The 25,950-nt window shown below is 39.7% G+C and overlaps 1 protein-coding gene across 1 annotated transcript in view; it reads right to left on the bottom strand.

Annotated features, from left to right (window-relative positions):
• Window positions 1–25,950, bottom strand: part of LOC122659602 (DExH-box ATP-dependent RNA helicase DExH8) — a 36,466-nt gene that overhangs the window by 8,623 nt on the left and 1,893 nt on the right. Inside the window, exons 3-7 of the mRNA XM_043854701.1 lie at window positions 25,158–25,331; window positions 24,614–24,761; window positions 22,806–23,120; window positions 6,226–6,372; window positions 5,967–6,147 (exon numbers count right to left, since the gene is read on the bottom strand). Coding sequence (XP_043710636.1) covers window positions 5,967–6,147; window positions 6,226–6,372; window positions 22,806–23,120; window positions 24,614–24,761; window positions 25,158–25,331 — 965 coding nt within the window. The remainder of the gene's footprint in view (window positions 1–5,966; window positions 6,148–6,225; window positions 6,373–22,805; window positions 23,121–24,613; window positions 24,762–25,157; window positions 25,332–25,950) is intronic.

Consider the following 25,950-nt stretch of genomic DNA (forward strand, 5'->3'; position numbering starts at 1 on the left):
TTTTTGGGTTTCAAGTTTGCCATTGGTTCCTTTATTGCTGGTGATTAACCCCTTCATCGGCTCACTATTATATTACCTTCTAGTGCTTTATTTGCTCCTGCCCTTCTGTTTACATCCTCATGGCAAAGTCCAAACGTCCAGTGGACAATATTAATGTCCAGATCACCACTATCAAGTTGAATGGCGCTTCCAATTATCTTCTCTGGGCACAGGCTGCCGAAGTCTATAGCACAACTAAACGTAAGATGGACTATTTAACTATGACTCCACCGGCTCCCACTGTTGAGAATTACAAGGATTGGCAACCTCAGAATAAAACTACACGTTGTTGGCTTTGGAATAGCATGGAAACCTCTATCGCTGCCAATGTGATGGTTCATAAGACTACAAAGGGTGTCTGGGATGAATTCAAGGAGTGTTTTTCTCAAGACAAAAAATATGTCAAGGATATATGATCTGTAAAATAAGTTTTTCTCCTTCAAGCAAAATGAAAAATCCGTTGGCAACTACTACAGTACCCTTAAAGGCATGTGGGAGGAACTCAATGCCTATCCGCCACTCTCCACTGACATCAATGTTCTCAAATCTAAACTTGTTGAGTTTGTTGTGGCTAAGTTTCTATCTAGATTGAACTCCAATCTTCAACCTGTCAAGAGTCAAATATTGGCTAGTGAGAAGATCCCCCCTATCAATGAGGCTTATTGCAGAATTCAACAAGTTGTCTCCTTCTTTGGTCAAACCTGATTCCACTCCCTCCAAGGATAATTCGGCCTTTGTTGTTAACAATGGTGGTCGTGGTTGTGGTAGTGTCTCTGGTAGAGGTCATGGGCGTGGCATGGTAATCCACCTACTGATCTTGTTGTTCGTTGGTGTACTAATTGTGGCCGTCCCAATCACACTATTGATAAATGTTGGATGAAGAAACTCAATGGGTATAACAACAGTTTGCAAATACTACTGTTTTTTATGGGAATGCTGAAGCGGTGCCCCCTACTGACACTAATCATGGTCCTACACCTGGTATCATCCCATACTGATGTGATCAATCAATTTTTGAACCGTGCTCAACAACTTGAGACATCTTCTACTACATCCACTGCTACGTTAGCACTTTCAGGTACACCTACATGTTTCACCTCCTCATCTTCTATTCCCTAGATCATTGACTCAGGCACGTCCTCACATATGACTGGTGAGCCTAACTTGTTCTCTTCATTCAGCAATCTGATTTTCTATCACAAGTTATTCTTGCCAATTGATCCTTTACTAGTGTTACTAGTCATGGCATTGTTCTTCTTTCATCTACACTTTCATTATCTTCAATTCTTCATGTTCCCAAATTGCCTCTTAATCTCTTATATATGTCAATTGATGAAACAACTTAATTGCTCCATTACATTTCATCCTTCTCATTGTATTTTCAGGATCTCAAGACAAAGATGACGGCTGGTGACAGACATGAAAGGGATGGCTTATACTATTTTGATGTTGCCTCGTCATCTACCGCAGCATCTGCTACCTCTACTGCTGTTACCCTTTTGCATTGGCATTACCGACTGAGTCAACCTTCTCTCTCCAAGCTATAACATTTGGTACCTAGTTGCAAGTCTATTTCCCGTCTTGAATGTGAAGCTTGTGAGTTTGGCAAGTATCACCATACTATTTTCTCTTCCCATAGTGAGTCTAGGAGTCAGTCATTTTTTTATTTAGTTCATTCAGATACTTGGGACGCATGTAGGGTCAAGCATCAGTCCGGTTTTTATTATTTTGTGGCCTTTACAAATGATCACTCTAGCATGTCATGGTTGTATCTTTTGAGAGATCATTCTGAATTTGTTTCTGCTTTCAAACAATTTTATAATAAAATAAAAGGTTCAGTTTGGTATTTGTCTGAAATTTTTGCGTACCAACAATGCGTTTGAGATTACTCAACGTGAGATTTCAATGTTCTATTCTGGCAATGTCATCCTTCACTAGAGCATTTGTTATTATACACCTCAACAAAATGGGGTTGTGGACGTAAGAACCGTCATTTACTAGATATTGCTAAGTCTTTAATGTTCCATATGAATGTTCCTAAATTTTATTGGGTCATGCAATGTTGACTGCTTGTTTTTTGATTAATCGGATCCCATCTTCTGTCTTCCATAATCATACTCCCTTTTCTGTGGTTTTCCCTAACAGTTCCTTGTTTAGTTTACCTCCTCGTATTTGCGGTTGTCAATGTTTTGTCCATAATCTTCATCTTGGTCTCGATAAGTTGTCTCCAAGGTCTACCAAGTGTATTTTTTGGGGGTACTCTCGTACTCAGAAGGGCTATCGGTGTTTTAACCCTATTTCTCGTCAACAATTTGTTAGTGCTAATATCACCTTTTTTGAGAACAAACCCTGTTTTGGTGGCTTGATTCCTGATTTGGGCCCTGTTACTTCTACTCCACCTCCTCTTCTTCAGTCCATTCCCCTTGAGGCTTCAAATCCAAAACCTTAGGCACCTCCTACTGACACCCCAAGGGTGCCTTTACAAGTTTACAAGCACCGTCCGAAACAACCACCATCTGCGTCGATCATCCCTCTAACATTGATCTTCCTATTGCTCTTCGGAAAGGTACTCGTTCTTATACTCAGCCTACCTTGGTTGCTTATCCAATAGATAATTATGTGTTTATATCTCATCTCCCCACTTCTCTTCATCAGTTTGCTATGCTTATCACTTCTCACTCTGTTCCTCCCCATTATAAAACTCCATTGACTCACCCTAGGTGGAAAACTGCAACGGATGTGAAAATGGATGCCTTGCTTTCTTTCAAGAATTGGACTCTGGTTACTCTACCTCCTGGTAAGGACCTTGTAAAGTGTCGTTGCATGTGTACCTTAAGTATTACTTTGATGGTTCAGTAGAGCAGTTGAAAGCTCGACTGGTTGCTAAGGGCTACACACAAACTTATGGGGTTAACTACTTTGAGACTTTCTCGTCTGTTGCTTGGTTAATTTTGTGTGAATCCTTGGTTCTTTGGTTGTTAATCTAGATTGGCCCCTTTACCAATTAGACATCAAGAATGCCTTTTGTACGGGGACTTACAGGAGGAAGCTTATATGGAGCAACCTCCTGGGTATATTGCTCAGAGGGAGGACACTAAGAAAGTCTGTAGGCTATATAAATCCATTTATGGGCTCAAACAGTCCCCACGAGCATTGACTTGATAAGTCTCAGTTTGTCTCAACAAAAATATGTTCTTGATCTTCTCAATGAAACAGGGATGTTAGGCTGTAAGCCTGTACATACTCCTATGGATCCTTATGTTAAGCTTTGGGCATCTGATTATCAAGATTTTGAAGATAAGCATCAGTATCGAAGACTTGTTGGCAAGCTTATATATCTTACTATATAACCCGACATAATATATCATATGTTGTTGATGTGATTAGTTAGTTTACATATACACCTAAGCATGTTCAGTGGGAGTAACCTCTTGTATACTAAAGTACCTCAAAGGCGCTCCAGGAAAGGGACTTATTTACCATCGTCACGGTCATACTAATATTGTTGGTTATTCAAATGCTAACTGGGTTGGAGCTGATACGGTCAACTACGGGGTATCGTACTTTCATTAGAAGAAATTTTGTTACACAGAGAAGTAAGAAACAGACTACTATTGTTTGTTCCAGCTGAAGCAGAGTATAGAGCTATGGCTCACACTGCTGCTGAGCTGATGTGGCTTCGATCCTTTTCAAGAGCTTGGTTATTCTACTAATAAGCCGATGGAGATGTGTTGTGGTAACCAAGCGGCCATTTACATTGCTAATAATCTTGTTTTCCATGGGAGGACGAAGCATATTGAAATAGATTGTCACTTTGTTCGGGACACAGTAATGAAAAAGCTAATCTCCACTTTGTTTGTCAATTCTCATCAACTTGGGCATTTGATTACCAAAGCCTTGTTTCGGGCTCTTTTTCTACAAGGGTGTTCCAAGCTGGGCATGTGTGATATATCTATGCTCCAACTTGAGGAGGAGTGTTAAGTGTATTGGTCTCGGTTTATACTTGTAAGCATAAGTTAGTGTGGGGGTATTTTAGGTACTGTCAATTTTTTATGTTCAGTCGGTTGTATTAGATGCTGGAATTATTATAAATAAAGATTAAGGCCCACGTTTTGCATTATGCTGCACATATGTGGGCAGATTACTCCAATTCTCTCGATCTCTCTCTTGCTTCTCCTTCTTCTTTTTTCTCTCCATTAGTGCGAGTTGATTAGTGCTCTGATTTTGTCACAGACTCTTAGGAGTCCAAGAGGACTTAATACCTTGTAGAGAAAAGAACATCTACTTGGGCTTCATAGGTGAGAATCAAGTAATGTGTGCTTCATTTGTATATCTACCTAATTAGAACTTAACAGGTTTGAGGACTTATTTGTATATCCGCCTACAAAGAGGCATTGAGTAAGCATTATCTTGTATATCTGACTATCAAGAGGCTTGTATTTATTGGGTTGCAAAACTCAAGAACTTGAGTATGAAAAAACTCAAAAGAACTCTTGCGTGAGTTGAAAGGTTATGTATGCGCCTGGGAACATCAAGATTTGGTAAAACTATTGGGTTGGTAAGTGAACCTGCAAAACTGTTGGGTTAGGTGTGATCCTTGGAAACACCCAGGTTTGGTTGTGAGCCAGGAAAAAAAAACTATGCTTGCTTGTGATCCTTGGAAATAATTGGCTTAGTTATTATCCTTGGAAAGACTGTAACGGCTTGGATAGCACAGGTAAAAGCTATGCAGAGTAAAAACCTGGAACGGTCCAAGTAGTGGATGTAGACATTTGCCTAACCACTCTAAACTCTTGTGTGTTAGTCACACAATCCTCCAAATGAAGATCAATATCTGAGCATTTTCCAATTCAACCCCCTATGAGCTACATCTTACTAATCCAACAGAGTGGTGTAGCTCTTTGAAGCAATTTACAAGTGTGGACCTGCCATTTTTCCTTTTATGAAGTTGGGACAGCGGGGTTGGGCGATTGGGGGGTCCATTGTCTAGGAATACAATTCTCAGGTATAGAGTTTACTTGGGTATAGAACAAAACTTATTGTAATTGTAAAATAATAATAATAATAACATTAATACAACTTCTCCTACTTTGCTAATTAAATCTCCCCCCCTGTAAATAATCCAAAATAAAATAAATAGATTTCCACAAGGATAAATACATGAAGGGTTTTTGCAGAATATGAAAATACATTTGATTTAAAAGGGCAGCAAAATTATGTGTACATGATTTTATCACCATCAAGGACACCAGGAGAAACTATTCATAAATATATTACACCTAGAAAATGGGGGAGAGGATTTTCTACTTTTCAACAAAATAAATAAAATCACAAAAAAGATGAAATAATAAAAATATCTAAACCAAAATTAGTTTGTATTTCATTTCCAAAGGCCTGAGCATAACACATACCATTCAATGATTACAAGACGGATCAAATGGTCCTACACCTGGTATCATCCCATAAGAAATCTGGGTGGCCCAAGCACATCCCCATGTGAGATTCCTCAAATGATGACTCCAACCATCAAATTTAGATGTGTTCCAGACAGTATTCCATACAAATTAGATGGGTATGATCATCCAATTGGGAAAGTTTTTTGAAAAAGAAAAATGGGCCAATATTTCGACAAGCAAACCCTTTTGTGAGTCATCAAACAATGGCCATGAACCTCTGCCATTTGTCACATTTGTAGGCCTAGTCCCCATGCTAGCAGGATTTCTTTCGGTTCATAATGACTTTAGCGTTTTTGTAGTACACTTAAGAGATGCAAGAATTCCATATAGTTATACCCATCCATAGATAAGCCAGATCTGATGATATGGCATCTACCCAAGGCTTGACATAAGGGAATCTTGTCTTTCATTGGACAATCGAACAGGCTAAGAAACTTAAAATATCTAAATATATTTAAAAATTAGATATACCTTTGGGATCATTAATAGCTTTGGATTCAGCACAACAAATCATAAGCACTTGTTGCCTCAATGACAATCTCAAGATAGCTGGACGTTCAAACTCATTCAACTTATTGAAGAACGAACGAGTAACCAATCGATAAATCTGACCGTCACACGTCCGACCTGTCCGCCCTTTCCTCTGCTCAGCCTACGGCATATTATTGGAAACAATTAAACAGGTACTAGAAGCAAAATCAGAAACCAAAACAAAATATTTTTCGAATACCTGTGATTTGGACACCCAGACAAGCTCTGCAGAATCCCTTCTCCTAATGTTGTCCCAAAAGATTTGTAAAGATCTGCATGAGTCAATCACAAAGGCTACTCCAGGTATTGTGACTGATGATTCTGCAATATTTGTGGCTAGTATAACCTATACAAATCCAAAAAATTTAGAGAAAAAGATGAGCATTCAAGATGCATAACATAGTATAACCAATCTACAGTATCTAAAATATTACGACTTGTTTATCGAAACACTATAATGAAAAAGAAAGCAACAAACCGAATAAGACATCAAATTAACAGCTCGGTACAGCTATAAGTAACATGGAAAAGCTTGTATCCTCTAGTTTTAACATAAAAAGTGAATAATTAAAGGATAATGCGAGGAACCACTCAAACATTAGATATCTCACCAAATTTTCAGTAAAAGAGAAAAAATAAAGGATGAACCAAATACCAATGGACCTCCAGCAAGGATTTAGTTCACAGTATCGATACCTAGGTTTTTTTCCATTTACCCTCCCCTGTACCAATACCACCAATATGGTATTGGTCAGGTACCAGGTATTGTAATGCAATCCGGGGTTCTGAAAACCCAGTCTGGATCGCTTATGGGCCCACCCGCTTACTCGATAACTCAATCGCAAAAATGAATGGCAATTCCATAATTATAGCAACTTTTAAATAGGGTGGCAAATCTGGAAGTTTATATAAGGGGCAGAGTAGAAACAATCTATGAAAGGAGGGGTAATGAAGTTTACGGTAAGTGAGGGATGAATTTGTAATTTCAGAATTTACCCTTCTTCAACCTTCAACCAAGAGAAAGGGGGGTAGAACCTGTGCCTGAATCGAGAGAGATGTTTCTCAAATACCACGGACCTGAGATTTAGAGTGAAGAGTCGTAACTCACAGTCCTATTAGGGATGACCAACACTCTAACCAAAAGCCCAGGTAACATGAAAATTTCGTTCTCCGCAACTTGGTTCGACCGTAGATACAAAGCCAGTATTGATTTCTGATATATATCACTCAACAGAATAGCCCTTGACACACAAGATACATGAAGGGATAGGTATTTGCGCCCATGCTTTCAGACCAATTGGGACTGGTATAAGGGTTCCGTGAGCGGAATTCTCAGTCACCACGGTAACTTTAACAGCTTAACAGCAACGATAACCCAACGAAAAAAGGAGAAACAAAGAGTAAAGAACAGAACAGGAATAGAGATCGATGGCCAGAAAGGGTACTGTTGGTATCGTTAGGCCGAAGAGTAACGGGAAAAGAAGACATATAAGAAGGAAGAAGAAAGAGGGACGAAGGTGAGATGAGAGAGAATTCAGAGGAGAGAGAGAAAGGAGGCAAGCACACACTCACAATTCCCAATAACTAAAGTGTATCATGCCTGAATCTAACTGAAGTTTGTGGTGGTGGAGGAACCGGATCGGAAAAAAGAGGGATTCTAGTTGTAAGATAGCTAATGAAACCATAGCTGGAATTGAGATCTCATTCAAAGAGAAAGATATCAAATATCTGGAGTTTGTTTTTGTATCTTTATACGGATGATCCGATCCGCAAGGACCATGATTGAGAATTGTTTGATCGTCTTTCTCCGAGGAAGAAGCGAAACATAATCAACTTGAATTCGGGACAGCTATTCGAAATCTTAGCGAAACACTGGATTTGTTATCTCATGCATAGTTATCAAGGCGTCGCCATGGCGTCCAGACTCCTTGGTCGCCTTGGACGCCTTGGGCGCCTTGCCGCCGTGGCGGTGTCGCCTTGCTTTTTCTCCCTCTAAAATGCCATGGTCACCTTCCCACTTTGATAACTATGATCTCATGTCTGCTTTTTGTGAAAAAAGACCAATTGAAGTGGAGGGTTTCTTCAAACAACAAGGAGCTGAGTCAACTATTCAATCAAATGATATTGAGCACGTTTCCTTGGTAACCAGCAGGTAAACCCATTCTTCAAATTCAATTCAATCCAAATCTAAAAGGTTTTGTGGGTTACAACCTTGTATTTAAAGAGGGAAAAAAAACTCCTAGCAAAACTCGAAAACTGAAATAAATAATAATTCAAACTCTACCACCACTAGCCTATTAAAACTAAAACAGAAGATTAGAAGATAAATCCAAAAAATAAAAATCTCAATAAATAAACTAAAATATCCTATTGGACCCAAAAACCAATTGGCCGGTTCATCTCCATCTAGGCTTGACTTGGGCCAGTCCAAGGAATTGCTCCTTCATCAACTCCTCCGGTGTTGAGAAAAACTCAACCACGAGTTATAAAATGAGAGGATTAGCACCACTTGATCAGCGTCCACAATCATCGGCTTTGATGGGGCGACAATCCAGCACATCTCACAATCAATCATCACGACCTCCTAATGATCATTAGCAAACGACGTATCTCCAATTGGAATCTGATCGTGGGGTTTCACAACTGTAATTGGACCTTTGGTCAATTCCTCAGCTGGAACCTTAATCGGACTGTTCAATTCAGCTTGATCGTCACTTTCGTTGCGCACCTTTTCTGCCACCTCTTATCTGTCCTCTGAAGCTTCTATTCTATCATACGAAACAATTTATGACAAGCAATTAGTATCATCGACAAGCTCTCGAAAATCTGATCGAAGATCCAACAATCCATCCTCAAATCGCTTCATAAACCTCTCCGAAAAAACAAGCAAATCATGGTCGATCATCATCAAAAATAAAGGATTTCGCTCGGATACCAAATAATACAATCAGGGATTCCAAAAACCCGATTTGGATCGCTTATGGGCTCACCCACTTACTCGATAACTTAATTGCAAGAATGAATGGCAATCCGTAATTATAGCAACTTTTAAATAGGGTGGCAAATCTGGAAGTTTAAATAAGCAAGGGGCAAAGTAGAAACAAACTATGAAACGAGGGGTAATGATGGAAAACAGCAAGTGAGGGATGTATTTGTAATTTCAGAATTTACCCTTCTTCAACCTTCAACCAAGAGAACTTGGGGGTAGAACCTGTGCCTGAATTGAGAGAGATGTCCCTCAAATACCATGGACCTGAGATTTAGAGTGAAGAGTTGTAACTCAGTCTTAATAGAGATGACCAACACTCTTAAACAAAAGCCCAGGTAACGTGAAAATTTTGTTCTCTGCAACTTGGTTTGATGGTAGATACAAGGCCAGTATTGATTTCTGATATATATCACTCAACAGAATAGCCCTTGAGACACAAGATACGGGAATCTGAGTATATTAAGGTAGAGGTATTTGCACCCATGCTTTCAGTCCAATTGGGACTGGTATAAGGGTTCTGTGAGTGGAATTCTCAGTCACCACGGTAACGTTAACAGCTTAACAGCAATATAACCCAACGAGAAAAGGGGAAACAAAGAGTAAAGAACAGAACAGGAATAGAGGACAATAGCCACCAAAGGGTACTTTTGGTACCGTTAGGGCCGAACATTAACGGGAGAAGGAAAAATAAAGAGAGACGAAGGTGAGATGAGAGAGAATTCAGAGGAGGAAAGAGAGGAAAGGAGGCGAGCACACACTCACACTTGGTAATCAGCAGGTAAACCTATTCTTCAAATTCAATTCAATCCAAATCTAAAAACTTCTGTGGGTTACAACCTTGTATTTGAAGAGGGAAATAAAGAGTCCTAATTTAACTCTAAAACTGAAATAAATTATAAATCAAACTCTACCACTACTTAGCCCATTAAAACTAAAACAAAAGATTACAAGACAAATCCAAATAATAAAAATCTAAATAATTAAATTAACTAAAATATCTTAGTGGACCCAAAAACCAATTGGACCCGGTTCATCTCCATCTGGGCTTCCCAATGGGCTTGGGCCGGGCCAAGGAATTCCTCCTGCATCATATCGGTATCGGTCAGGTATCAATATCTATACGAATCAGCCGATAAGGGTGATCCAATACCGATACCTGAACCATGAACAGTATGTGACTATATATATATATATATATATAAAGGACCAAGTACATCATACCATTATAAGAAAAGACCAAAATGACATTAAAATTTAATTCTATGAATTATTTTGCAACATAGAAGTCCAGAATTGCAGCACAGTTCATGCTTTGTTTCTGATAAAATAAATTTAAATAGAAATGAATTCTGCTAAAAGGGCCCTATAACTTATTATTCCAGTCATATAATTTATAAGCATTACCCAACATTTTCCTTTTGTGACAATATCATCCATCTTAAATGTAGTTTATACTGCAAAATATCACACTGAGAACTTAGGAATTCTATTTTCCACTATTTCTATCATTCCCTTTGTTCTTCCAAAGTATCAAAGCTGGTTGACCACCGAAATTTCTAATTCATGACCAAAAAGCAACTCGCCCAATTCTTTAACGACAAGAAATACTGGCAGCTATCTTCTATAACAACAACAACAGCTCAGCCTTATCCCACCTAAAGGGGTCGGCTACATGATCCTTTCAAAGACGAACGAAAAAAATAGTAGCAAATAGAAAAGAGCACAACAACAGCGACTGAAACTCAGGAAAATCCCACCTAAATGGGGTCGGCTACATGGATTGTTGTCCTCCAATCACTCTATTCGAGGCCATTCTCGAGGCAAGGCCCAGACTAAGCATGTCTTTCCTCACTACTTCTCCTAGGGTCATTTTAGGCCCGCCCCTAGCTCTTTTAGATCCTTCAATCTGAACCAAATCACTCCGCCATACTGGTGCATCCCCAGGCCTCTGTTGAACATGACCACGCCTCAAATGACTCTCTCATAGCTTCTCATGTATAGGGGTTACTCCCAACTCAACTCTAATATAGTCATTCATTACTTTATCCTTCCTAGTCTTGCCACACATCCATCTCAACATCCTCATCTCCCCCAAACTTAGTTTATCTACGAGCCTCTTCTTCACTATCCAACATTCCGCACCATACATCATAGCCGGTCATATGGCAGTCCTATAAAATTTTCCTTCGAGTTTTAAAAGAATACGTCGATCACATAGAAAGCTGGTTGCACCTCTCCACTTCATCCATCCTATTTTAATTCTTTGGGATACATCATTCTCTATATCCCCTTATTTATTTACTGTAGAGCTCAGATATCTGAAATAATCACTATGAGGTATCTCTTTATTATCATATTGACCATCTCATTAACCGTCATAGTGTGGTTAAAGTTGCACACCATGTACTTTGTCTTTGTTCTATTTACCTTAAAACCTTTTAATTCCAATGTAGATCTCCATAACTCCAACTTGGCATTAATCTCTGCTTTTGTCTCATCCACCAACACAATATCATCAGCAAAAATCATACACCAAGGAATTTCATCTTGTATGTATCTAGTTAAATCATCCATGATAAGCGCAAACAAATAAGGGCTTAAGGTTGATCTAGTTGGAAGTTAAGGAATGCAAGGGAACAAGGGAAAGATGTAAGTAGGAGGTTGAAGAAGAAGAAGAGAAAATGGTGCAATGTTGTGTGTTGGAGCATTGCCTCCACTACACCTATATTACTTCACTAATAATATAAGAGGAATTACATACACCTCCCTAGGGAGGTAAAAGGTAAAAAAGGAAAATTACAATATAAGGTAACTAGACAATAAACTAGTTCCTAAAGTACCCTTATTACATAAACTCTAACACTCCCCCTCAAGCTGGAGAATAAATGCCATGCATTCCCAACTTGCATCATAGGGTACTAAACTGAAGAGAAGTAAGTCCTTTAGTGAAGATGTCCACCAATTGATCACTAGTCTTCACAAAAGGGGTGCAGATGCAGCCAGAGTTTATCTTCTCCTTGATGAAGTTTTTGTCCACTTCGATGTGCTTTGTTCTGTCATGTTGCACCAGGTTGTGAGCAATGCTTATAACTGCTTTGTTATCATAGTAGAGTCGCATAGGTCCTTCAGTCTCAAACCCCAACTCTGGACCAATCGTCTCAACCATATGAGTTCGCAAACTCCATGAACCATAGCTCCAAATTCTGCTTCTGCACTGGATCTAGCTACAATTGTGAAATAACCAGATGTAGACCTTCTGTCTGAGATGGATCCACCCCAATCAGCATCTGTGAAGCCTTCTATTCTCAAGTGATTGTGCCTAGCATATAATAGTCCTTTCCTGTAGAGGACTTCAAGTATTTGAGAATGTGGTATAAAGCATCGAAGTGTCCACTCTTAGGAGCATGCATAAAGTGGCTCACCACTCCCATTGCATAACAAATATCTGGGCAAGTCATTGACAAATAGATAAGCTTCCCCCTAGCCTCTGGTCCTTCTCGGCATCAACAAGAGAGGGACTGCAATCTTCTCCTAGTTTTTGGTTCAGCTCAATAGGAGAACTTGCTGGTATACAGCCCAACATCCCTGTCTCTTTCAACATCTCAAGCACAAGCTTCCTTTGACACATGTTGATTTCCCTCTAGGACCTTGACACTTCAATTCCCAAGAAATACTTCAAGGGACACATATCTTTAATCTCAAACTATTGAACCAAGTAGGTCTTCAGCCTATCTCAGCTCTGTCGACTGTCGTCTCCAGTCACGACATTGTCATCAACATCGACAATAAGGGTTGTGATGGTACCATTACCTCGCCAGGTAAATAGAGTGTGATTAGCTCGACTCTGGGAATACCCATTCTTCATAATAACATGCCTGAACCACTCAAACCATGCCTTTGGGGACTCTTTGAGACCATATAAAGCCTTCTTGAGGAGGCACACCTTCCCTTCAGTTGAAGGAAACTTGAAGCCAGAGGGCTGTATGTTTACTTCCTCTCTAAGTCAGGAGCATAGTTATCAGCGTCCCATAGTTCCGCGTCCGCGATCAAGTCGGTGGAGGGGCGATATTCGACATGCGCCCCGTGCGTCCGTCGTTCACCATGTTTTATTTTTATTTTCTCTATTTTTAATGTGTTAATAGATGTATACTCAAGCCATGTTTTATTTTTCTCTATTGTTTCTCTAAGAAAATTCAGAAATCAAGAAGAAATCGAAGAGGAAAGAAGAAATCGAAGAATGGAAGAAATCGAAGAAGAAATCGAAAGAAATTGAAGAGGAAAGAAGAAATCGAAGGGAAGAAGAAATCAAAGAAGAAGAAATCGAAGAGGAAGAGTCGGAGGAAGAAATCAAAGAGGGTCGCCTGGCGTAGGTCGCCATGCAGCCCTCTCGGTGCGAGACGCCTGGCGACGCCATGACAACTATGGCGTCGCCAAGGCATCCAGGCGGTTTTAGAGGGTCTAGGCGGTTGGACACTTTAGTGTGTAACAGAAAGCACCTTGGGACACCTTTTCTTCTGGGCGGTCGCCTTAGACCCTTTTTTTGGTTTACTTTTGTTTTTTAATTTTTTTTATGTTTTAATAAGATATTCTAATTGGAAATATCTCATTGGGGGTGTATTTTTAGTTCCATGCTCTGAGAAGCATGGAATCATAAGTAAGAAGTTAAAACAAAACCTAAAAAGTAACTTATCAAATCGAATTCCTTCACATTCCAAAATCGAAAGAACAAAAAAAAACGAAAGAGAAGAAGCAGCGGCAGCGGCAGCGGCGACGGCGACTTGCAGCGGCGACCTTGAGACTTCCTTCGAGGCTTCCCGAGTTCTCTCTCGTCCTCGCCCGGTCCTTCGACCCCTTTATTTCCGAGTTGCAACATCTCAATATCTCATTCTCAATCTCCAGAGAAAAGAAGCGCGGCAGCGTGCGACTTCCGGAGTTGCAGGCTTGCAGCGGCAACTTGAGAGTTGAGATTTCATCACTTCCCTCTCAGTCCTCAGTCCATCAAGGTTTCTAAAATCTGTGCCCTTCATTTCCGACATCTCATTCTCCATCTCCCCCCCCCCACCGGTTTCAGCGACATCCCCGCCTCCACCGGTAAGTATTGTAATTTTGTGCACTTATGCATTCTTTTTTTCTTCTTCTTCTAATATCCAAAGTCCAAACCCTTTTCTTCTAACCACATCTTTCTATTTCTTCCTTTTGCATGAAACCAGCTGTCTTCTTTTACTCCGCGACAAATTCCGGCCAGCACTGCTGTAACTTCAGTAAGTGTTTTGATTTTTTTTTTTAATTTCAGTTCTCTTTTGATTTCAGTTCTTTGTACTCCCTTTCTTTGGTCTATTTTGTTAATGATTAAAGATAAGGTGCTGAATCCTGTTTCGTTGCCCATATCTTCGAATCTTTGTTTCATTGCCCATAATTTTTCTTTGAAAAGATAAGGTGCTCCTACACACGACTTGTATATTTATTCCTTCAATCACCAGAAGCACCTTTTTACTTCATCCATCCCTTCGGCCCTTCCTAATTCTATTGGCAATATCTTCTTTAATATTTATTTGGCAAAGAAGTAGAATTATATAATTTTTAATATGCTATTTGTGCCAAATAAAATGGTTATATAAAAAAAAGAACACTAGAACGCCTTGTTCGCCAAGGCGACGCCTTGTGGCCGCCCTATCGCCAAGGCGCTTAGGAAGGCCCTCAAACGCCGTGGTCACCTTGCCGCCTTGATAACTATGCCATGGAGGAAGGCGTTCTTCACATCTAACTGATATAGTAGTCAATCTTTATTGGTTGCCAACGATATAAAAACTCTTATAGAGTTGTGCTTAGCTACAGTGCCAAATGTCTCCTGATAGTCAATCCCATATACCTGACTGTACCCTTTGGTCACCAACCTTGCCTCGTACCTCTCAACCACACCATCAAACCAATACTTGATTGTGTAGACCCACCTGCATCCAACTGAAACTCTACCCCTGAGAAAATCTGCCAATTTCCATGTACCATTCTTCTCAAGAGCCATCATTTCATCAAATATGGCTTGCTTCCACTTTGGGTCAGACATGGCCTCCGTGACATTCTTGGGAATGGAAACAGAAGAGAGGGCAACAACAAAAGCAAGACCTGTAGGAGAGAGAGCATCATAGGAAACAAACTAGGCTATAGGATTAGTACAAACTCTCTTTCCCTTTCTAAAAATAATAGGAAGGGAAGGGATGTAACCTGCTTGAAGATGGTGGAGCTCAGGATGGGGATCCAAAGAGGACTCTTGGCATGTCTTCTTCTTCTTCCTCTATCAGCCTCTTTTGTACACAACTGGCTCCTTCTCATTACCAGAACTACCACTTGACTGATCGCTAACTTAAACCACATCTACTTCTTTGTGTTTCCCAATGTCAAGCATAAAAGGAGAAATAGGTAAGGAAGAAAAAAAGTGAATATCATCAGCAGCCTTTTCACTCCCACTATTCTCCCCCTGAAGAGGATGTTGATGAAGAGCACAGAAGGGCATAGATTCAAGGAAGGTGACATCTGAGAGGAGACGCCGACAGGAGGAACGATGGTAGCACCTATAGCCTTTGGTAGTAGAATACCCAAGAAAGACGCATTTGAGAGCCTTTGGGTCAAGTTTAGTCCGAGAAGATTTGTTAACATGGACATAACAAACACACTTAAAGACCTTAGGGGGAAGAGAGAAAGCAAAAACCTAAGGAGACAAGGTTTCCAAAGGAGATTTGGAACCAAGGAGTTTTGTAGGCATGCAGTTGATGAGAAAGGATGCAGTAAGAAGAGCATCAAACCAAAAAGTCTTAAGAACCTGCATACCAAATAAAAGACTTCGAGTAACCTCCAATAAATGCACGATTTTTCCTCTCAGCTACTCCATTTTGTTGGGGTGTGTCAACACAAGCTAGCTGGTGGATAATGCCATTATCAAAGAAGATTTGGAGACCCCCAAACATGTACTTCCCCCCCCCCCCTTTATCAGAACGGACAATCTTGATTCAAGTTTCAAACTGAGTAAGAATCATCTGATAAAAATTTTTAAATGCATCATTGACATCACTCTTATGTTTCATCAGAACAGTCCAAGTAGTACGGGAATAGTCATCAACAAATGAAACAAAGTAGCGATAGCCAAATAAAAAGGTAGTAGGAGAGAGCCCCCAAACATCAGTATGCACAATATGAAAAGGAACAGTAGATCCATAACTCTAATATGGATAAGAGGAACAACAATGTTTGGCAAACATACATGATTCACATTGAAAAACATAGGAAGAAGGAAAAGAAGAAAAGAAATGAGGTAACGATTTCATCATTACAACAAAAGATGGATGGCCAAGTCGATGATGCCATAGCATTACAGAACTGATCAAATGGATCCCAGATTTTGGTCGAGAGTTCTCATCCGTCAACTCTATCCATTCCCAGATTATCTCAGTTTTCTCAGCTCATCTGCAAGGTGCGATGGGACTACAACTGGAAATCCCAGAAAACAGAGCATATAAACCAATTCTGTGGAAAGGAGTAGAATAATAGTAAACTATAGACAGAATTCATGGAGAAGTGTAGCCACAACGTTTCAGAACAATCTAGTTAGTATTGGATGAGTTATGACGGCAAAAAGATGGTTGAGGCTCAAGAAGACAGAGCCCTTTCTCCTCACGTCCACTACAAATAATCCTCTTCGTCACCAAATCCTGAAAAAGACAGTGAGAAGGAAAAAATGTGACACAACAATTCAGGGATTTAGTTAAATGACTCACAGATAAAAGATTAGAGGCAAAGTTAGGGACATGAAGAACAGAATCAAGAGAAATGGCAAATGTAATAGGTATACTACCCTTACAAAAAATGGAGGAGAGGGAGCCATCAACCACCCTAACCTTATCCCTACCAGAACAAATGGTGTAGGAAGCATAATAGTAAGACGTACCAGTCATGTGGTCAGTGGCACCAGAGTCAATGACCCAAGGTGGGGTTGTGGTAGGAGCTGATGTGGAGGCTTGCAAAGCTGAGGATGATGAGGAATCTGCCACTGTATGGGTAAAAGGTGAGCAGCCCAGATGTGACATGACCTTGCGAAATGTTGCAATGTCCTCTTTGGTAAGCTGGAATCAGCCTGTATGCTAGGTGGGTATTGCAGAGTATCAGTCTCAATCATCATAGAAGGTGCTCTAGCTCCCCCTCTACGGCCACCATGTGTACCAAGAGGACAGCCATGAAGAGCCCAGTACCTCTCTCTAGTATGCCCAGGTCTCCCACAATGGTTGCATCTGGGCCTATCTCTGTCATCTCCACGGTGTGGCCCTTGGCCTCTGCCACCACCATGCCAATCTCTCTAGAAGCTAGAAGAAAAGGCATATAGCTTAAGGGAGGGTGCAGGTTCTACGGCTACCCTCCGAGTCTCCTTACTCCGCAAATAACTGCACACCTCATCTACGGATGGAAGAGGAGATCCGCCCAAGATTTGTATACGGATGGGCTCATACCCTATGTTCAAGCCACCAAGTAGATTAAGAACACGCTCCTTCACAAGGGTGCGATAAACCTTTGCTTCATCTTCTGGGCTGAATAGTTGAAGATCCCTATAATGATCATACTCTTCCCAAGGACCAATCATAGTATTATAAAATTCAGAAATAATTCTATTCCCTTGCTTCATTGTAAGGATCTTCTAGAGAAGCTGATACACCTTTGTCGAATCACCAAGACAGTCAAAAGTCTTGGAAACACTGCCCCAAATATCTTTAGTAGTTTCCTTTCTCATCAATCTCCGATCAATCTCAGGCTTCATAGAGAAGATCAGCCAAGTCATGACCATAGAATTCTCAACCTCCCATTTTGGATATGTTGGGTCAATTGGATTGGGGCTTTGGAGGTGCCATTAACATACCCAAGCTTCCCCCTACTCCGGAAAGAGAAAGAGAGCTTCACAGAATGTGTCCAGTCCAAGTAGTTGGTATTGTCCAACTTCACAATGGAAATTTGGGTATTTGGGTAGTCAAACACCATTTGAGTAGGAGAAGTAGTACTCGAGACCACCTCTGTAGTGTCGCTGCTTCCAAACATGATGAAGAAATACACTCACAAAGTAGGGATAACAACCAAGTGAAATGGGGAGTCAATAGTCAACCCCCCCAAAAAAAAAAACTTTCAAACAATGGTACTCACAGTCCAACAAGCAAACCAGGCAAATACTTGAACAAAATCCAACTCCACCATATGCTTCATGGCACCATAGTACTAAAACTCGCAAAATTTCGATCGAGATATCGAATATTTCGAGTATCTCGACCTGTCCGAAACGAAACGCAAGTCCGATATGAAAAAATGCAATATTTCGAATATTTCGGACGAAAATTTCGGTCATCTCGTTTCGAAAATTTCGGAAATCTCGGTCATTTTTTGCAATTTACACCCACAGAAAAATACCATATTTCGACCGAGATTTCGACGAAATTTCGGTGTCTCGAAAATTTCGGTCAGACCAAAACACCGAAACGAAACGAGATTTAGTACCATGCACGGTACAATTATCTCATACAAGAACATGAAGAGCTCAAACAACACAAATCACCAAAACCAAACAGCATAAAATATCACAAACCATCTTTACAAAAAACACAGACTGAAACAGAGGTTGGTGGTACCCTATAATCCAAGAGAGAGGAGTTGTTCTACCAAAAAAAAAAAAAAGAGAGAGGAGTTGTGGAGCAACAACTCTTAGAGACATGAAATGAGACCATGGGGGTGTAAACACACCCTAGGGCGATCCAAATGAGCTAAACTCCGGCTCCTAAAACAGCCGGATGAAAAGAGAGAAAAAATACCAAGAAGTGGGCAGTAACTTGCTACTTGGCTGGGTTGTTTTAATTTGAGCCCCAAACCCTATTTCTTCAATTAAAATCCTCTTTTGGTGTCTTCATGGTCTTCATTCATGCTCCTTGCAAGATATCTTCAAACATTTCACATAATAGTTCCTTCCTTGGAACCCCTTATAACCTAGGGTTCCAAAGAGAGGAAAGAAAAGAAACAAGAAGGTGACTCGACTCTCAAACCAACAAAATGTGCTCTGACACCAAGTTGGAAGTTAAGGAATGTAAGTTAAGAAGGGAAGAGAAGAAGAGAAAATGGTACAATGTTGTGTGTTGGAGTATTGTCTCCACCACACCTATATTACTTCACTAATAATATAAGAGGAATTACATACACCTCCCTAGGGAGGTAAAAGGTAAAAAAGGAAAATTACAATATAAGGTAACTAGACAATAAACTAGTTCCTAAAGTACCCTTATTACATAAACTCCAACAGATCCTTGATGTAGCCCAAGCGTAATTGGGAACTCACTACCTTAACTGCCCACAAATCTTACGCTAGTCACCATGCCATCATACATATCTTCAATTATGTCCACGTACTTACGTGGCACCATTATCTTCTCTAGTATACATGGTTCGAGAACTCAATACTCCGATTACCTTCATAGTCAATGCAGAGTGTACTGATGATGGATAGCCAAAGTTCGATGTTTCCTGAAGTATCTCCGCGCAATCCGGCGATTTTTCCGTCGAAAAATGGGATCAAAACTAAGTTTTTGGTGTTTTCTGGAGCTTCTTTGTCAAAACCAACGAGGCGACCAAGAGCAATCAAGATCTTGACTAGTCTCGATCGAGTTTAAGTCCATTTTCTATAAAGGTTTGGTTCAATCACAATCAAATTGCCAAGACAATGCATTCCTTCTATTTCGCCTCTAATCTCGTATCGGTTGTGCAACAAAGCAAGATATTACCTAGATCTCGCCGAGATATTATCTCAACAAGTTCTTGTTCCATGCTAGTATGTACCAGATTAGCTCTCAAGGGACTCTACCATAGGTTTTTCTAGGTCAATAAAGACCATATGAAGATCCTTTTTGCCCTCTTTATACCTTTCCATAAGTCTCTAAGTAAGAATATAGTTTCCATCATGGATCTACCTGGCAAAAAGCCAAATTGGTTCTCCGAAATAGCCATTTCCTTTCTCAAGTGGGTTCCAATAACCCTCTCACATAACTTCATCGTATGGCTCATTAGCTTTATGCCTCTATAGTTATTGCAGCTTAAAATATCACCTTTAGTTTTATAAATTGGGACCACAATGCTTCTCCTCCATTCATCCTGCATTTTCTTTGTATTCAAAATCTTGTTAAACAGCTTGGTTAGCCAAGCTAAACCACATATTCCAAGGCTCTTCCACACTTCAATTGGGACTCTGTCTGGGCCTGGTATCTTGCCTACTTTCATACTTCTTAAAGCTTCTTTGACTTCAGACACCCTAATTTTGCATATATATCTACGACAAGTGGTGTCACGATGAGTAATACAGCCCTCTAGGGCATTATTACTCTAAAATTCTTCATTTAGGAGACTACAGAAATACTCATTTGATTGCTTCATAATGTCTCCGTCCCTTATTAACACTTCGTCATCTTCACTTTTAATACATCTAACATGGTTGACATCTCTACTCATCCTTTCTCTTACTTTAGCTATCCTATAGATAGCTTTTTCCCCATCCTATGTGTTCAGATTACTATAAAGATCATCATATTTCCTCGCCCGAGCATTCCTCACAATCTTCTTCACTTCATTTCTAGCAGATTTATAACTTTTTAGATCCTCTAACCTTAGTAATGTCGTCCTAGATAGAAAAGGGGTCTGCTAGGAGCCATGTAAAACTGGATCTGCTAAGCTACTGGTTTGGAGGGGCTGATTTGGGGAAATTTGTCAAGACTAGGGTTACAATTGGGGAATTGGGGGCTGATTTTTATGTAGTAAAGCAGGGCAGGTGTAGGGGAGGCTAATAAACCAGATTTGGATTGATTTAGGTAAGAAATTAAAAATCAGAAAATTAGGTTTTCGGATTTTAGGTTTTGAGGAAGAACATGAAGATTTTAGGGCTTTTAATGGAGGGTCTGATGCAAGGTTTGGATCGAGTTTCCCAAAGGCTGAGCAACACTCGGCCAAGGTTGGGCAATGTTTGGGTGGTTGGAAATGGCTGAGTGGAAATCTAGGGTTTTGGGGTGGGAGAAGGTGGTCATTTTGGGGAAGGAAATGGGACACAACATAGGATCGAGTTGAAGGGTTGATATGAAGGAGCTGTGGTTGAGAGATGAAAGGATTCTGATGGCTGGAAGTGATGGACAGAAGTTGAATCTTAAGAAAGAAATTGCAGAAAAACTGTAAACACTTACTGATTTGCAAAGAGTGCAAGACAGCAGCTTGAAGATGAGCTTGAACAAGACCTCCCGATCTGAATAGATGCAAAGAGTCAATTGGAGTCCACCGATTCCTTCACCTTGAGATTCACAAGGCCTTCTTGAAGTAACTCTCAAGGAACACTCACAAAGGGAGCATGGCAGCAGCCACAACAACAAAAGCTGATTCAGTTTTTTAACAAATCAAAAGTGGGCAGCCTCCCATGATTCTCTTAGCTATTAATAAGATGGCCAAAGGCCCAAACCCTAATACAAGCTAAGTAGATCCTCTAAGGACCAATAGCAATACAAGATCCTCTAAGGACCAATAAAAATAGAAAACATAACTTAAACTGAACCAAAGGTTGAACCAGATTGGTTCAACTTAAAACATTAAAAAAAAAAAACTTAGCTAAAAACTAAGTACGGAAAACAGAAAATAAACTAAGATTAAAAATAACTAAAGCCTAATCTTAGGGCTGTTTTATTTGCGGATGCTTGGATCTCCATCACTTAGTCCTTTGCCATGTTTTAAAACTAACTTTAGTCCTAATGGCTGCTTGGACCCATGGAAAAAGAACTCGCCAAGATCTTGGTAATATCTCGGTATTTTTACCGAGACGAGATGATAGGCAAGATAGGAAAACTGCATTGTCTCGACCGAGACCACCGAGATCTCGATGGTTTTAGTCATCTCGGTTCAACATCTTGGTGGTCTCGGTCATCTCGGTGGGAAACTTTGGTATACAGACACTTATATATGCCAGAAACCTTGACAAAACACTTAGTTTATGCCTAATATCATTTAAACAACCTAAGGCGTTGGAGGGGGCCTAGACGCCTTGACAACTATTCTTTTCCCATTCCAAAATTTTATGAAACATCTCACTTTTCAACCACTTTCTGAGTATCTGATTTTTTTTTTTGGGGTGAATAAATAATTCATTCCAAAAGGGAGAGCAAGAGAAAAGGGGGGGAATACACAGGGAAAAGAGGGGGGGAACCTATACAAAATAAGGCCCTAGGAGGGGCCCGAAGGAAGAAGAAGAGAAATAGATAATCCCCAGGTAACAACAATATGTCTGTTCCCTGAGGAGGCATGTCTGCTTTGATACAAGGCAAAGTCTGATTGTGCTGAAGTTTGACATGGATGGAAGGCAATGTGGACAACAAGTCCACAAAATTTGACCGACAAACCAAAGCTGCCACATTCCAGATATAGTCACCAATTATAAAATCCATTGCATCAAAGGGTAGAGGAACAACACTTCCTATTCTTTATTTGTATGAAAATTTATATCTATTTCTTATCCTCTAAAATCTCAACTTACAAATATTTCTGCTGATATTGATGCTTTGTTTTTACAAGCACGTTATAACCAACATGGCTGATACTGATACTTTAATTTTGGGCATCAATAACCAAGTGAAAATATCAGAAATAAACACTTGGACTGCAAATTTATAGTGCAATTTTTTCTGTTTTTTTTTTTTTTTTTTTTTTGGGGGGGGTGGGGTGGAGGGGGGAGGGAAGAAGTAGCAGGATACCTTACGGTGAGATTTCCATATTTTCATGGCCATGAGAGCTTGTTCGGTGTCAATGCTGCGGTGCAGAATGTGAACTTTGAAGATTGAACTAAAGGACTTTAGACGGAACCATTGCTGCTCCAATGACTGGTATGTTGGAAGAAAAACTAAAATGCTCTTTTCAATATCTGGCTCATTTTCATGAATGTGCAAAACAAGATCATGAATAAGGTTGTGCACTACAGGCTGGATAATAGCATCAGAAGAGCAGGGGCTGGGGCCAGAACAGTATTTGGCTGGCAAGGAATCTGCACTTTCTCCAAGAAGTTCAGCAACCTGTTTAGCAGTCAATTTTATCATTACCACAATACAATCAAATATTATTTTATCAAGTCAAGAACATGCCACATAAACATCAATAGAAAAGAAAAAACTACGAGAAAGATATCCAATAAACAATAAGATTTTAATACATGTTAAAGAATCAAGACATAAGCATATTTATTTCAAGAAACTGTTAGCTTCTGCATTCTAGTAAGCACAAAATGTGTTTGCATAGCTGAATGTAAACCCTCCCCAGACCCTGCTAAACGCGGGAGCCTTGTGCACTGTGTACGGCCTTTTTTATAGCTGAATGTAAACCCATAAAGTCCACATCAACCATTGGATTCAAGATCAATGTGCTCTACATTGGGGTTTTACCTGCAGACTCAATGTTGGTCTACTCAGTGCACATTACAGAACCACAAAATATCCAAAAGTATGTTGGACTTTGGCTCATAACTAACATGATTCAAATACAAGGAAACAGATGGAGCAAGGAGTTTTTTGAAGGACAGGACCATCAGGTGATGTCAAGGCCAATATTAAAAAATAAGACCTCCAATCCTAAAATAACACAGCTAGTCATCTGTAAGACACCACAACATGTTAATCAGTTTGGTCTCCAGTTAATGGGCACATTTCATTATCTTCAGGTCCTACAGACTCAAAACTCACTTCCTTTATCAAAAAAAGGTCACTATTCTCATATAAGGAGCTTGGGCATGACATATCCATAAAAGGATTTACTCAAAAATAAAAGATTTAAATATATATACATATATGTATGATTTATTAGACAAAGATAAACAGATATATTTGTAACTTTAATTATGATTTGAAATAAACCCCCAAAAAAAAGGATTATGATACGAAAGATGTAGGTTTAAAGATGATAAGTTGTTACAATAAATCATATGCACATAGGATTTAGACATATATACAATCTTGTTCCCTGACTGAAAGTTAATCATAGGGTACCATAAAGCCAGAAACCAAAAAATCCGCCCAAACCTGATCCAACCTGTAGTGGTCAACCCAACCTAAGCCCACGCATCAGGTTGAGCATTGTTGGACAAGTTAAAACCCAGGCTCCTCTCCCATGTGCCTGATGGCCAGCCCTAATCATCTCTCTAATACCTCCATTATATCACAAAAAAAATGCCTGCTTGTACTTCATCAAGTCGACCCTTTTATAGAAATTTTATAGGCCTTGCCGACAAGTATGGAAAATTCTTTGACTGAAACAAGCATCAATTTGAAATGCACAGAAACCAGATCAACTGATACATGTTCCTTACGACCAACTTCCAGGCATACAGCATGCACTTTGCAAAAGGAGTCATGCACTAAGTTGTGAAAATTTTAACAATTGCACCACACATCAATCTGATCATGATTATTAAAACTGATGACTATAGTCAACCAGATATGGCAATCAAGCTCCCTGCTTCATAACAAGAAAAAGGATGCACAATCTAAACATAAAATTTAATAGAAGTCATTGCCTGTTCAAGATATAAAACTTTTCGTTGGAAAATTGTTTGTTGGTTGGGACTTGGGATTGCAAGCACTTCTACCCTTTCAGCTCGACCAAGATCCTTGAAGTAATCCCTGTATCTTGAAATATCTGCTGTGGCAGACATCAATACCACCCTATAAAAAGAATGGATATCAAACCCTCAGGCAATTATCAAATTTCATTTAAGGCATGACACACACTATCAATTGAAAATTAAAAGTCAGAATAAATAAAATATGGGAGAAAGTTCTCTGTCCGGGAGTGTGGCCTACGCCAGCACTCCCATGAGTCTATCTCTCTCATCCCCATACCTCTGCCCCTTTGTTTTGAGGAGGATAGAGATAGACACATGGGAATGCTGGCGTAGGCCACACTCCCGGACAGAAAACTAATTCCCATAAAATATACTTCACTATAATAAAATTGGACCTAACAGGAGGATGATGAAGATACAAACTCCGTATGAACAATAAATCAATGACCAACTATTCAACAAGGAAGAGTAAGGTAAGGGAAAAAGAAGTGTGAACCTTAAATCATGGTTTTTCAGCACAAACTGCTTAACACATGCAAGAACAAGATCAGATTCCACAGATCTTTCATGTACTTCATCAAGAATGATAACCTTATATTTAAGTGCAGCTACCCCCTTATCTTGCATTTCATCCAATAAAACTCCAGCAGTTTTAAATACAATTTTGGAGCTGTGACACAAAAAAGGAAAAATGTGATAATGTGACAGGAGAGTACAAAATGCTACCAATGAAAGAAAAAAAATGTATAAATCATATGGTGCAAAAAGAATGAGAAAAGCAAAAAACCACATTTTTCAAACAGACTAATCATGTTTAGCACATTTCAAACAACATAAGAAAGGCAGGGGGGGGACCCTAAAAGAGACGAGGGATTGAGAGAATTGGAAAGTTGGGCTGATTGAAGCTGGCCATACAATCAAATAATGCAAAGAGTCCCATGCACAAAAGAAAACCTACCTGAGCATAAAGCAAAGAGAATGCTAGGGATCAAGTAACACTCTACTACAAGGACAAGTACAACAATCAAGCCATGTCACATAGACACATAGACACAAAGACAACATGCAATACTCTACAATAAAAAGGCATTGGATAGGTTGGGGACCCCATAAGTACATGAAGGGCTCATCTACGCAAACCAATCGTTGGGTAGGTTGTGGCTCCTATTGATAAGACAACTGTCAAATTAGGGATCCCATCTAAAGCATATGGCACCCATTCTTGAGCTTTAGAGCTTGGATTCTCAATGATTGAAAATTATCAACCAAAGTTGAGTATTTCAACAAAT

Source organism: Telopea speciosissima, chromosome 4, assembly GCF_018873765.1.
Source record: "Telopea speciosissima isolate NSW1024214 ecotype Mountain lineage chromosome 4, Tspe_v1, whole genome shotgun sequence".
In the NCBI taxonomy this organism is placed as follows: Eukaryota; Viridiplantae; Streptophyta; class Magnoliopsida; order Proteales; family Proteaceae; genus Telopea; species Telopea speciosissima.